The sequence below is a fragment of the Nuphar pumila genome, chromosome 6, assembly GCF_984573655.1.
Source record: "Nuphar pumila chromosome 6, dmNupPumi1.hap1.1, whole genome shotgun sequence".
NCBI classification, from domain to species: Eukaryota; Viridiplantae; Streptophyta; class Magnoliopsida; order Nymphaeales; family Nymphaeaceae; genus Nuphar; species Nuphar pumila.
Window position 1 is genome coordinate 83,488,353 of NC_143254.1, and position 13,449 is coordinate 83,501,801.

Below are 13,449 nucleotides of genomic sequence, written 5' to 3' on the forward strand. Positions count from 1 at the left end.
AAAAAAGAGTTTTTTTTTTGAAAAATATTTTGGCAAGCTGAGAATATATATATATATATATATATATAGAGAGAGAGAGAGAGAGAGAGAGAGAGAGACTGGTTTTAGGGTTTTAGCTAGGGCAAGGTAATGAAGTGCAATGATATGATATATTTGTCTGATTAATAGTCCCATATCGAAAGAGAAAGAAGGAGGAAGGATTCCTCTCAGCCTACAAAAGGAGGAGGCAGCCTCTCTACTTAGCTGTCTTACCGACCTACAGCTCTACCAGTTATACAAGTATACCATAGGGTTTTGAACCTGCAACGTCGCAACACAAGGTGACGTGCACTAGCTGCTCTTGCCAGACAAGCGGAGCCAGGGTTGGTAAGTTCTCGTTGAAATTGGGACACATTTGTCAGGCTCGAATCACAATTGTGAACGGACGATTAACATTTGTCCCATTTCTCGCATGCAACTAAATGGGAGATGGAATCTCTCACATGACTCGAAATAACATTTGGAGTGATTTTACTCGCTTTTTGTGTGATTTGAACACATTGTCTGTTCTGTGATTTCGAATAAAATGAGATGAAATCATCAAGTGATTTTGAATCACATGATATGCAACCTGCCTTTGGTTTCTTTGCAAATATCTCCCAACTGTGAAACATTGACGTTAATTTCAACCTAAATGAAACATAATGTGCTAAAAAAAAGAGAAATTGTTATAGATAACAAGTCTGCTTAGTCTATCACCGTGGTGGTATCCTATGTGGTAAATGGGGTCCTGTGTCAAGCTGAAGGCTCATGATCGAATCCCTCTGCCACATCGGGCGGCTGTTGTTCTGGTAGGGGTTTGCCTAATCCCAGCTTGCCTTTCAAAACGGCCGGTGAGCTTGGTTCAGGCCAGCCCATTGCCAAAAGTTCAACTTTCGGCCCACCCATTAGGCTCATGGACCTAATTGGGCTTGGCTGGCCCGTGTCGATTCACTTTAGGTCAGGCAGGCCGGGTCACATGCCAACCGGATTCGTGCCCACCTCCACTCATCCGTGGACAGCCCTAAGAAAAAGGAGAATGATCGCACTAGGTGATTAATCACATCCTAGTGGACGAGCAGTTGGATCTCTTTTTAAGTCTAGCCAGTTACAAAGGACCACTCTTTTCACTTTTTTTTGGACACTATGAGCTCGATCCCTTTGGATACTGGATTACTGGTTGTCGATGGGTCAGATATGACCAACATGGATCTGGATCCGTTCAGGTGGATTCTGATATGTTTATGGTTATGAGATCATGTTGGCTGGTAATTTCTAATCAGACTTAGATGCGGTATATCACTCTCTATACACCATCGCATAAGAAATCAGCTACCAGATACAGGGTGAACTTTCAAAGGAAATCCTTTTAGTGTTTGGATAGCCATAGCAAGACATGAAGCCTGACACAGCATGAGGCTTGACACCCTTTCATACTCTCAACGTATGGAAAACTTTCAGCTATAAATATGAGTGCATTTTACACTCAAAAGCACAAGAATTCAATCGATTTGAATCATTTACTTATTGCTTTTCACTCCTATTCATTCAAGTATTTGTTTTCTCACTCACGTGATATTTTCACTTCAGTTTTTCACTCAAATCACTTTGAGAGATAGTAAATTCGTGAGTAGAGTGTTTCAACAACCTCAAAAGCCAATTGCATCTCATTTGCATTCAAAAGGAAGGCTCATAGGTTGTATTGTAAGTTGTTATTTCTTTTCTGTAAAAAGAAGGACTCCTTGGTGTAAAGGAGTTGTTTGCTTTCAGTAGGATTGTTACTGAAAGTGGGACCGATTATGGTCTGTGTGATCTTGTAGTTAACAAGGTTGATAGTGGATAATCTCAAGCGGGTTTTGCTTGGGGACTGGATGTAGGTCGGGTTAGACCGAACCAGGATAAAATCTTGTGTTCTTTGTGTGTTTGCTTTGAGATTTGCAAAATCATTCAATATTCCGCAGAAATTTTTAAAAGCACTATTCACCTCCCCTCTCGTGCTCGTTGCCTCGATCCTAGTGCACTTTCAGAGGGTTGCGGTATGCTAGTGACAACTAACATAAAAACTGGCTTTGTAGCTTTCCACAGATCCGTCACTATTGTATTTGATTTTGTATACCCAATGACATCTCACTATTTTCTTTCCTAGAGGAAGCTCAAATAAGGTCCATGTATTATTTTTGAGCAATACTTTGAGTTCATCATCCATGGCCGATTTCCACTGTGAGTCTTCATACGCTTCTTTGAAGCTTGTTGGTTCACGATTAGTATAGGTTTTGGCCAGATAAGAACGATATGACACAGATAATTTTGATAGGTCCAATTGATGATCTATAGAATGAACTATTTGGGTTTAAGAGGTGCAGTAGGAATAATAGTCTCTCAGTCTAACAGGTGGTCTAGTGGAACAAGATGACTTCCTGATATTACAGTTCTCTTGAACCGGGTTGATTATGGACTGACTTGGGTTGGAAGTAGCATCAGAGTCTGTAGGATAGGAATTTGAATAAGATGGACCAGACTCAAGAATAACTTCTGACCGGTTATTTGGGCTGCACACGTTATCAAGGTTTTTAGGAACTTGTAAAATGCATTCTGGTAGGAAACTTGGATTTTCCCCCTCATTGGGATACTGAAAATAAGGTTCATTTTCAAAAAAACATACATCTCTTGATACATATATTTTTTTTTGAAATAGGGTCAAAACATTTGAAACCCTTCTTTGATGAGGAGTATTCAATGAAAACACATTTGACAGCTCTTTTCTCAAGTTTATTTCAAATTTTTTCTTGCATATGAACGAAACATTTACAACAAAAAACTTTTAGATGATTGATGGAAACTCTCTTGGAACCTGATTTATGATATAACATGCGGTGGCAATGACATATGTCCAATAAGGCTAAGGAATATTCATGTGAAACATGAGTGACCTAGCAACATTGAGTAAATGCCAATTTTTCCTTTCGAAAACTCCATTTTGCTGAGGAGTTCCCATGCATGTGGTTTGAGACATTATCCCTTGTTGCTTTAGGAATTCGTCAAGGACTTCATTAATATATTCTCCTCCATTATCAGACCTTAAAAGTTTAATCTTGTGTTCATATTGAGTAAGCACAAGGTTATAAAAATTCTTAAAGACTTTGGCTACTTCATTTTTATGTTTAAGGAAATATACCCACGTAACTCGAGACTTGTCCTCAATGAAGCTGACATAGTATTTGAATCCAAACACAGAGTCTACAGGGGCAGGATCCCATACATCAGAATGAATTAATTCAAAAAATTCATTACTTCTAGAAGACGAGTTCTGAAAAGAAAGCCGAGCGACTTTAGCAAATTCACAAGCATCACAAGATAAACCATCATTATTCAATTATGGTAATACTAACTTAATGATCTTTTCAGAAGCATGTCTAAGACGAGAGTGTCAGAGATGACATATATTACTTGATTGTTTGCAGCATAGAAGAGTCTGTTATGGAGGACTGAAAAAATATAGACCATCAGGTTCAATGCCTCTACCAATCGCCTTCTTCATTTTCCTGTCCTGAAACAATACATCCTTTGAAGAAAAAATAGCCAAACAGTCATAAGCTTTTGTGATCTTACTCACAGATAGCAGATTAGTTGCAAGTTTAGGAACCGCAAGAACTTTAGATTCGAGGTCTTGATTGAATTTCATATTTTTTGTGCCTGTGACAGTCATGACATATCCATCGGCAGTGTAGACAGTTTTTTTAGAACAAATCATGTTGTCATCACGGTTTGTTATGTGGTTAGAGGCCCCTAATCAATAATCCACTCATTTTCTATCAAGCATGAGAGAAGAGCACATGTTTTACCTTGTTGATCAGCAGACGCATCTTTGATGGGAGAGGTAGACGCTAAATTTGTTTTAGCCATTTGTTGGAAGAATAGGGTAAGATCATCTTTGGTAACAAAGTTTGCCGAATCTTGTTTTTCACCTGTCTCCTCGCCACGACTAGGACGACCCACAAGATCCCAACACTGATCTTTGGAATGTCCCAACTTTTTACAATAAGAGCACTTAAGCTTTAATTTAGTTTTGGATTGATCTTGAGGAGGACAATTTGATGTCTCACTTAAAAACTATTTTTTCTTAAAATCGACTTGAAACACCATTTTTTCTGGTTGTTCCTCCTTGTCATTATGACTAGGATTCATGATCTTTCTGCGGGTTTCTTCACGTTGGACCATGGTGCAAACAACATTGTATGATGGTAAAGGAGTTGTCATCAAAATCTGACTTTGAAGATTTTCATAGTCAAGACCAAGACTTGCCAGAACTTTAAAAACCATATCTTCCTCAAATCTTTTTTTATTCTCAAGGATGTCATAGGTAGGAGGACGATATTGGTGCAGTTCATCCCACATTCCTCTAAGTGTTCCAATGTATACACTAAAGGGCTTGCCATTGCGGGTATATTTAGAAATTTCTAGTTGAAGTTCATATACCCTCGCGAGATTAAATTGCTCGCCATAAATTTCTTTAACCACATCCCAGATTTCTTTTGCGGTGTTCATAAACAAGAAACTTCTGACTATGGCTGGGTCCATCGAATTTAACATCCAGCTCATAACCATGTCATTCTCAGATTCCCACTTCTCATAGGCAGGATCTGAGATTTTCAGCTTCACATTTTTCCCAGTGATATATCCTAATTTGGATCTACCACTGAGAAAAAGTTTAATAGCTTTTGCCCAACTGAGGTAGTCGATCCCGAAAAATAGCGAATTTGTGATTTTAATCAAATGATGTTGTTCAAAACAACCAACCTTATTGTCGATCGAACTTTCCGAAGAGTTGACATTGTTGCCCGTCATACCGTCTCTGTTTTCTTCCATAAGAAGCAACGATCACGATAACTTTAGAGAGCTTGCTTTAATACCATGTTACGATTTGTAAAGATGGAGTGCCATGATTTATACGCAGCTCCTTGTTTCCACGTTACGATTTGTAAGTGGTGTGCAGTCCCTTGTTACGATTTGTGAGAAGTGCAGCATCACGATTTGCAACAAGAAATACACACCCATGTACGTGGTTCAGTAGCTATGCCTACATCCACAAAAACTAGGATGACATAAGGGATGAGTGAAACCTGACCCACACTTGACAGTAATGCCGTTAAAGGGTAATCCCAAAACAAATTCGGACAACTCTTTGTAAGCTGTTCATGTAGAGCATGGATGGCATCCGAAAAAATCCTAAAAAAAGGTGAGGCACTGAGACCTATCTAAGCAATGATTATCCTTCTCATTATCCCACTTTGGGTGCTGTTCATTTAGAAATCAACGGCGTTCAGGGCATCTTAATAGTGACACAATTATTGTTATTTTTTTTTAAAGGCAAGATGGGGTTAGGTAGACCCCTACTAGATATCTCTTAAGCCCTACGTGGCAAAGGGATTCAAACCTGGGCCTTCATCTTGGCACAAGACGCCGCTTACCACATGGGCTACCACCTCAGTCATAATAGTGACACAATTAGTGGCACCCTGATTTGGCCTCTATAGAATCGTGCAGGAGGAAGTGAAATTCGGCCTTACAATTAGGGCTGGTAAACGAACCAAGCCTATCTTGTTCAAGCTTGGCTCATTTACCATTTAAGTCAGCTCGGGCTTGGCTTGTGCTTGTAGGTAGGCGAGTCAATTAAGCTCGAGTCAGCTGAGCTGAGCCATGAGCTGATCATGTAAAAAGATTTCATAAAATTGATGTTGTGAATGGTGGGATTTGAACCTGAAACCTGTAACCAACTCTACAAATCTATTTTTTATGATAAGCATTGCACTTAACTTCTATTAACTAAAAGAGGTCGGGGTAGGCCTAAGAAGACTTGGATGTAGATGATAAGAAAGGATATGAAGGCTTTGAACCTCACCGAGGACATGACATTGGATAGAAATGATTGGAGGAGAAGGATTCATGTGGAGGACCCAAAATGATTTTTTTTTTTTGGTTCATATGGCCCACCCCAATTGTTTGGGATGAAGGAGTTGTTGTTGTATTGCACTTAACTTCTATTTCTTCTATTCAACAAGCTTTCATGAGCTGAACCGAGCGGAGCACCCCTTATTCGTGTTCAACTTAATTTTTGTTAACGGTCTTGTCTCGGCTTGCCGGCTACATGAACTACAGTGCTCTCACGTTTTTTAACTGGAGCCTTGATTTCTTTCAAAGTTTTAGCAGTCACCGTCTTATGCGAGAATTTCTAAAAGGAAGAATGCTCATTGTTGGGACGTTACAAGTTCGAATCCCAATGGTATATGGTGGTATAACTGGTAGGGGTCTGCCTAACCCCAGCTTTCTCTGTCCAAAAAAAAGGATAGGTATTTTGGTCATTTGATTAGGAAAGGTTCTATTGTCATTTGATTTAATTTAGCTGAGATTTAACCTGAGCTAATGGATAATGGCAAGGGTAGGTCTCTATTTTGGATGTTTCCAGAAAACTTGAGGCCCATATCATGAAAAAAAGTGGTCACTTTTTAGAATTATAAGGCCAAAATGTTAACCCTTAAATGGAAATTTTCCTTAACCATTCTATTGTTAAGATAGATATTTCAAGTCTTGGCAAACTGATGCAACTCAAGTGGGGCTCAGGTCAAGCCTAGAGGGTTGATTTTGGAATTCAAAGATTCCTGCACCCACTTGAGTGACTGTTCAAGTCTTAAATTCAAATTGTTTTACTCGAGTAACAGTTGGTTGAGTCAAACAAGAACTGCATAGGCACTGAAATTTTTAGGTAAGAGATTCTTTGGTTAAAGACTACCCCTTAGGCAACAACTAGAGTAGGCCTTCATTGAATGAGCTAAAAATATATTGGTGTGTAAATTAACTTTCAGATTAGAGAAATCAAGCTTAACCTGATTAAATGGACTTACACAACTGTTTTCAACCACAATTGCACTAACTGCCATGTTGGGTTTGGCTTGGATTTGTCTAGCTAAGATGGTCAATTAATATGGCTTGCTTCAAAGGATTGGGCTTGACAAAGTTACATAGTCTTAGAAAGTGGGCTGCATTACTAGGGGTTTGCTTACAAGGGCTGGGCTTGATGAAGTAAGTCTTAGAAAGTGGGCTATATTGCTAGGGTTCTTTACTTGGTCAAGTCATTACAAACTGACTCATATATGACTAACTTCAAACACTTTTTTACTTCTCTTATCACTGACTCATATATGACTAACTTCAAACACTTTTTTACTTCTCTTATCACCAATAAATTTCTCTTATAAAGATTCTGCAAGGAGGTCAATGAATTGTATATTTGAGTGCCTTTCATGTTTTGTCGTCAGTCCCCCATTAAGAAAGAGCTTTTATGTAGCATTACTCTTACGTAGATTGATTAATTTCTAAAGATAAAATAATCTTCTCTGCCGATACATGGGCCGCAAAATTATTGATAAAATCAATAAATATTCCTTCTGATATGAGAGAGAGAGAGACGCTCCCACAATGGCGTGGACTTTTTGTTGAGAGCGTCTCTCTCTCCTTTTTTTGTCGGCAACATAGTGACAAACGTTTTTTTTCGGTAAAATCCAGTCTTTCAAAAAACTCTTGAGAAATTGAAAAAATTGCATAAATCTTGCATTTTTTTTGGCAAAATCTCCACGATAAAAAAATTAATTAAATATTTTTTATAAGAAAATATTAATAAAAGTTATTTTAAAAAAACACATCATTTTTCACAATAAATAGCCATTTAAAACGTAAATATCGTGTTTAAATCATGGTATTTATGTTTTTTTTCATAAATCTCATAATATTTAAAAAATCTCGTGAGAAATTACCGTTTTAAGCTTTTAGGCAATTTCTCACGATATTATCGTGAGATTTTCATTGTGAAAAATGATCGGAAAGGAAGACTTGGATGGAGATGATAGGAAAGGATATGAATGCTTTGAACCTCACCGAGGACATGGCGTTGGATAGAAATGATTGGAGGAAAAGGATTCATGTGGAAGACCCAAAATGAATTTCTTTTTTGGTTCATATCGCTGACCCCAATTGTTTTGGGATGAAGGCGTAGTTGTTGTTGTTGTTTTGTATTATCGTGAGATTTTCATAAATATCCTGATATTTGTCACTATGGTTGGCAAGATCAATAATTTGTCGTACTGTCCACTAAGAAAAAGTGATTACATAAGTCGACTAATTTTTAGAGATAAAATAGCCTGTAAAGTATTGCTAAAATCCCACATTAATCTAGAAGCTTATTCCTGATTATGGATGGCAGTGGACTTGGGCGAGGGACAAGGTCTCCACCCTGGCCCCGTCTCAAAATTTTGCTTTTCATACCTGCACGGGTTTTGATTTTAACCTCCATCTCTGGTTCATTCCTGTTTCATATCCTCCATTCCCGATTTAAATGGGGCGAGGCAGGGTAGGTTTCATTTTTTTTATCCTTCGGCCACTGCCGCCTTCAACCGTTAGAGAAATGAGAGGTAGGAGATGAGAGAAATGAGAACTCACGTAGCTTGTTAGAGGAAGGGTTTTATGTTAAGGTTAGTAATATATATATATATATATATATATAAAATTTAATAGTAAATTCTTTAACTGGGATGGGAGCAGGGTAAGGCGGGGCGGGGGAAAGAGTAAGTCCATCCCGGTTTTGATTTTAACCTCCATCTCCGATCCATTCTCCCATTTCATGTCCTCCATCCGTGGTCTAAACGGGGCGAAGCAGGCCTGGTTTCTCCCCGGTTCACTGCCATCCCTAATCTGATAAGCTTTCTAGAGAGGGAAGCAGATTCAGTGATCGGCGAGTACCTTAAGCCCAATTGATACGTCTACCTTAATTAACAGTATGTGGACTTTCTAATCAATCATCCACACCTGCTAGGCCAACTATTTATTGATTGTCATCTAGCAGTCGTTGCCCAAGTGCTGGGTATTGTTTTTCCCCTTCAAATTAAAAGCAAACTATTGCTAATGGTTCTCTTTTGTCTGGGGGACTAAACGGCACAAATTCACTTATTCTTTTTCATGACAAAGTGGAGAAGCGCTTCCATGAAATTTCTAATGAAGTGACGATTTGGAGCCAACCGGTGACACTAGCATAACAGATGTCAAGTTCAAGCATCCTCTCTGAAATCAAGATGGATCTCTCAAAAGGTTTTGGGCACATTTTAGGCACCTCTAAAGCAGTAATAGAAGTTTTTATTTGTTTAATATTTCTTTCTGTTAATGATTTGTAAAACATATGTGAATTATGGACCAACATCTCTCTCTCTCACACACATAGTAACACGAGAGTTACAATATAGCTGGACGATAAAAGGTCCTCACATTATTCTTATGCTGAAATCATTAGGCAAGGAAGTCGCAAACAACTCTGCTAGACAGAAATCTCCTGCATATCTTGAGCCATGAATCCCGATCAGGCTCTCTCTCCTCCAACTTGGTTTTAATTTCCTCAGCAAAGGAATCCTACAAGACATTCAATTATGCTTCAGAAAGCTGAATACATATATCTGTGTGAGGAACTTTGTAATTCAGAAATAGTTTCTTAATATTAAACTCGTGTCTCAATCTTAGAATGTGGGCAACAGCCATACAACTGGTTTACCTCTATAACATTGTTGTTAAGAAGGCGGTCCACAAGGTTGTACAAAATATCCATAGTGTATTCAGGGTGTCCTTGAATCCCCAATATATGGTCTCCACGACTGAACATCTCCACGCTTGTTCTCTCAGAGTATGCAATTACTTCGGCACCAACAGGAATCTCCCAAACCTGTTAATCAAAACACAATGTTTACTAGTTACACATGAGCTGAAGATCTGAGCTAACATTAGCCATTGACATGGGAATGCCTTAGACTCAAAAGGCCTGCAAGAGTACTCCACCGACTTGGTCATGTACTTGATTTTGGCTGCTCATTGGCTTGTGATAACATAGGTTTACACAAGTTGATCAACTTAATCACTCATGTGACAGCTAAATCAGCATTTAGTATAGTCTGCTTAAGAAGCAAGCTAGTTTAAGTTAAGTAAATCTTTATTTTTTGTAGAGCCTTGTTGACACGGATAGTTATTCCTGTGGATGTTCAACTAATATACACACACACAAAAGCTGTGAAGTAAAATGATTACTTCGTCTTGGTGGCACTGTATGATTGAAATTAAGGGAGGTATGTTGAATCCATTCAAGTAATTGTAAGGTGGCAATTCATCTATCATCATGACGTTTCTTAGTCCAATATCCCACCCTGCTTCGGCTCGCACTGTCTTACCCCCTAATGCACGGCAGAGAACCTGTAAATTGGTATCGAGAAAGGCTCTCAACATGCAAGCAAAGTTGATAATGATAATGCATACACCAAAAAAATTATACCAACATTCAGAAATTAACAAGAAACAGTATAGAAGGGAACCTGGTGACCAAAACATATGCCAAGAACTTTCTTCTGCATGGCATCCAGAGTCTGCAACAAGAAGCAGAGATTCAAGATCCAAAGTTGGTTACCGTGTGCATCATGAGGGCTGCCGCTCACAACGAAGCCTTCATACTCTTGAAGCCTCTCAAACTCGGGGAATTCACCCTTTACGACTCTGAAGAGATCCCACTGCTGGCCTTCTTCTCGGAATGCTTCAACGAACACGTTGAAGTAGCCACCGTACATCGTCTTCACATAGTCAGAGTCCTCAGTGGCCAACAGAAGGGCATACCTTCTGCCTCCTATGGCTCCTTCAACTACCATTCTCTCTCTCTCTCTCTCTCTCTGATGAGTGAAGAACAATGAGGGCAGGGTATATGAGACACAGCTCAATTCCTCATCTTAAATAAGAGAGTTAGGGGACAAAGGAAATCCGCGAGCATCCATTCCTTGCATTTTAAATTATAGAAATGCTTCGGATTTTTCAATTATCCTTGTCATGGTTTAATGCCTACTCTTTTCTTTCTGTTTTTTTTTTTAACCATGTTGGAGAGTGTTACATTGTTTATTAACTGGCAAAGTATGCATTTCACTGCGGTACTCCTATTCCCATATCAAGACTCAAGGTATTTTTGTCCCAAGTTGGGTTGGCGTAGTGAGGCCTTGGCCGCTAGATAGACAGTCAATGTTCGATTCTCATACGTGTCCTCTTCCTGTGCAGGCACGGCCGGCTGAGCTAGATTGAGTAGGTCCACGTGTAAGGAATGGTTATTAATCCCAATATATATATATATATATATATATATATATATATATATATATATATATATATATATATTGGGATTAGTTAACTGATCCGAACATCAACCAATCGCATGACGGCATTCCTAGCCTTCACAGCAGTAGAATGCAAGCTACACTCAAAATGCAAAATCATACGATTGGTGGTGTCACATAGGGAATATTCACTTAAGATATCGCTTGATCTCAAGTGATGATAACAAGATAGATTTCTTTGCTATTATTAGCAATGTTGTCAGTTTAGGTGCCAGTGCGCCCATTAGTATGCCATACTAACCTGAATTGGCTATTTTTTAATAAATGTAAAAATCATTTAAAATTAATTTTTAATACTATTTTAATGATTTTAACTCGTGTCACATTTTGATTGACACATAATATTTTTTAATTATATTTTAGCGATTTACTTGAGATTCGGGATTGGCCGATTCACCTGAATTGTTGGCCAAATGATTCGGTAGCCGATAAGATTTTGACAATATTGATTATTAGTTTTTAAATGACAATGGTATTTTCTAAGCTTGAGAAGTGCAGTTTGCTACTCGAGCTGGGTATGTAATTGAGAGTCATGGTCCAGTGCATAAACGGTCCATTTCGAATGATTAAAACGTTTGAAAAATGAAAAGACACGCCTTTTTGAAGTTTCAGGAAAACGGCAAAATTAGTCGACTGAAACATCAGTTAGTCGACTAATAGTTAGTTATTAGTAGACTGACAGTTATCGTCGGTCGACTGATCTGTTAATCGAGCCGTTTAAAAATCTGAATTTTTGAAACTTAGTCGACTTGAGAAAAGTTAGTCGACTGATAATATCATCAGTAGACTGAAAAACCTTTTAGTCGACTGCTGCTAAAAACTTCTGAAAAACAAACATTCTGTTCGGTCGACTGATAAAAAGCATTAGTCGACTGCTGCTAAATTTTTTTCAGAAAACACATGTTCTGTTCAGTCGACTGATAAAACCATTAGTCGACTGCTGCTAATTTTCCAGAAAACAGACATTCTGTCCAGTCGACTGATAAAATCTTCGGTCGACTAATTTGACAAGAATGACTTTTTAGAAAATATGGCGCGAAAGGATTAGTCGACTGGTAAGTCTATTGGTCGACTAATAAACATGAAAATTTAAGAAGAGAGTTTTCTAAAAAGATTTTCAAAAGTGTTTCTTTTAGAAAAGTTTTTCTAAAGACTTTTAAGGTGAAATGCAACCTAAATATGCACTCTAAGTAAGGCTCTTACAAGAATCTAAGACTTTAATGAATTAAACATTTGCACACTAGTCTTCAAAGATTCTTCATCAAATTCTTCAATTTCTTCATAGCCTTAGCTGAAATGCAGTTGATTCCACTTGCTCATCATCAAAACCTTGTACTTGAAGTATCATGTATGGCTTCATTGTCGTAACACCCTCCTCCTTTATCCGGGCTTGAAGCCGACAGTGTATAACTAAACAGTTATACACAGGCGGAGTTAAATTGAGGGTCTGTCAGACAACCTGAAGACCTTCCCTGGCCGAGCGAGTCGACCAAGGGAATAATCCTCCACAACTGAAACAGCCCAAAGGTTGCGCCCAGTCGGCATTCACGCTCAGGTCAAGAGGTCATGCTTCATCTTCCAGACTTGGATCTTTGTCTCCTTAAGACTTAAGGATACAGATGTACAACCTATAGAACATATCTTGTTCAAGTATGGTCAATTTATACATATCATTTTCATACTTAAAGCTATCATATTAATCATGTTAATTCATAACAACAAGCAAAGTAAAAATGCTTATTTACATCTAGAATTATTTATAATATCTCTTACCTCGAGTGTGAATATTGTGCTCTAGTTACAATCGACTCTCAAGAAGCTCTAATAGTAGGACATGTCCATTACACAATTATATTTGTATTAATGCACAAAACTTCTTATATTCTGATAAAATTATCAAAATACCCCTCCCAAATTGACTCATGAGACCTCAATTTTTGTGTCCTTGATCTGAATAAAACTAGTAGCTAGGCAGATTTTCCTCTATGATACAAGTTCAACGTATGAAACCTCACTCGATTTTGAGTTTGAAGTGTGAAGTTTTGTCTAATTTACCAAAATAGATTTTGGATACCCACAAGGGTATTTTGGTCATTTTTAAATTATTTTTATAATTCAAAAATAACTCACAACCAGATCCAGATCTATTTATGATCTAGATCCAAAATTATCTAATTGAATCCAGACCCTTTAC

The 13,449-nt window shown here is 38.1% G+C and overlaps 2 protein-coding genes and 1 non-coding gene across 3 annotated transcripts; all 3 read right to left on the reverse strand.

Moving 5' to 3' along the window:
• Positions 1 to 4,128: 4,128 nt before the first annotated feature.
• On the reverse strand, positions 4,129 to 4,863 carry LOC149834986 (uncharacterized). Its single transcript, XM_090009498.1, has one exon. It carries the CDS (start codon positions 4,861 to 4,863, stop codon positions 4,129 to 4,131), a length of 735 nt encoding a protein of 244 aa, XP_089865624.1.
• A 4,485-nt stretch (positions 4,864 to 9,348) lies between these two features.
• LOC149834987 (gamma-glutamyl peptidase 5-like) lies at positions 9,349 to 10,742 on the reverse strand. Its single transcript, XM_090009499.1, has 4 exons — positions 10,416 to 10,742; positions 10,135 to 10,296; positions 9,608 to 9,775; positions 9,349 to 9,468 (listed from the first exon to the last, which is right to left on the reverse strand). The coding sequence occupies exons 1-4, from the start codon at positions 10,740 to 10,742 to the stop codon at positions 9,349 to 9,351; spliced, it is 777 nt and encodes a 258-aa protein (XP_089865625.1).
• Positions 10,743 to 12,699: 1,957 nt separating this feature from the next.
• Positions 12,700 to 12,915, reverse strand: LOC149834988 (small nucleolar RNA U3). The gene has a single exon (XR_016432848.1). It is a non-coding gene; the product is annotated as a small nucleolar RNA U3 (small nucleolar RNA).
• Positions 12,916 to 13,449: the final 534 nt, after the last annotated feature.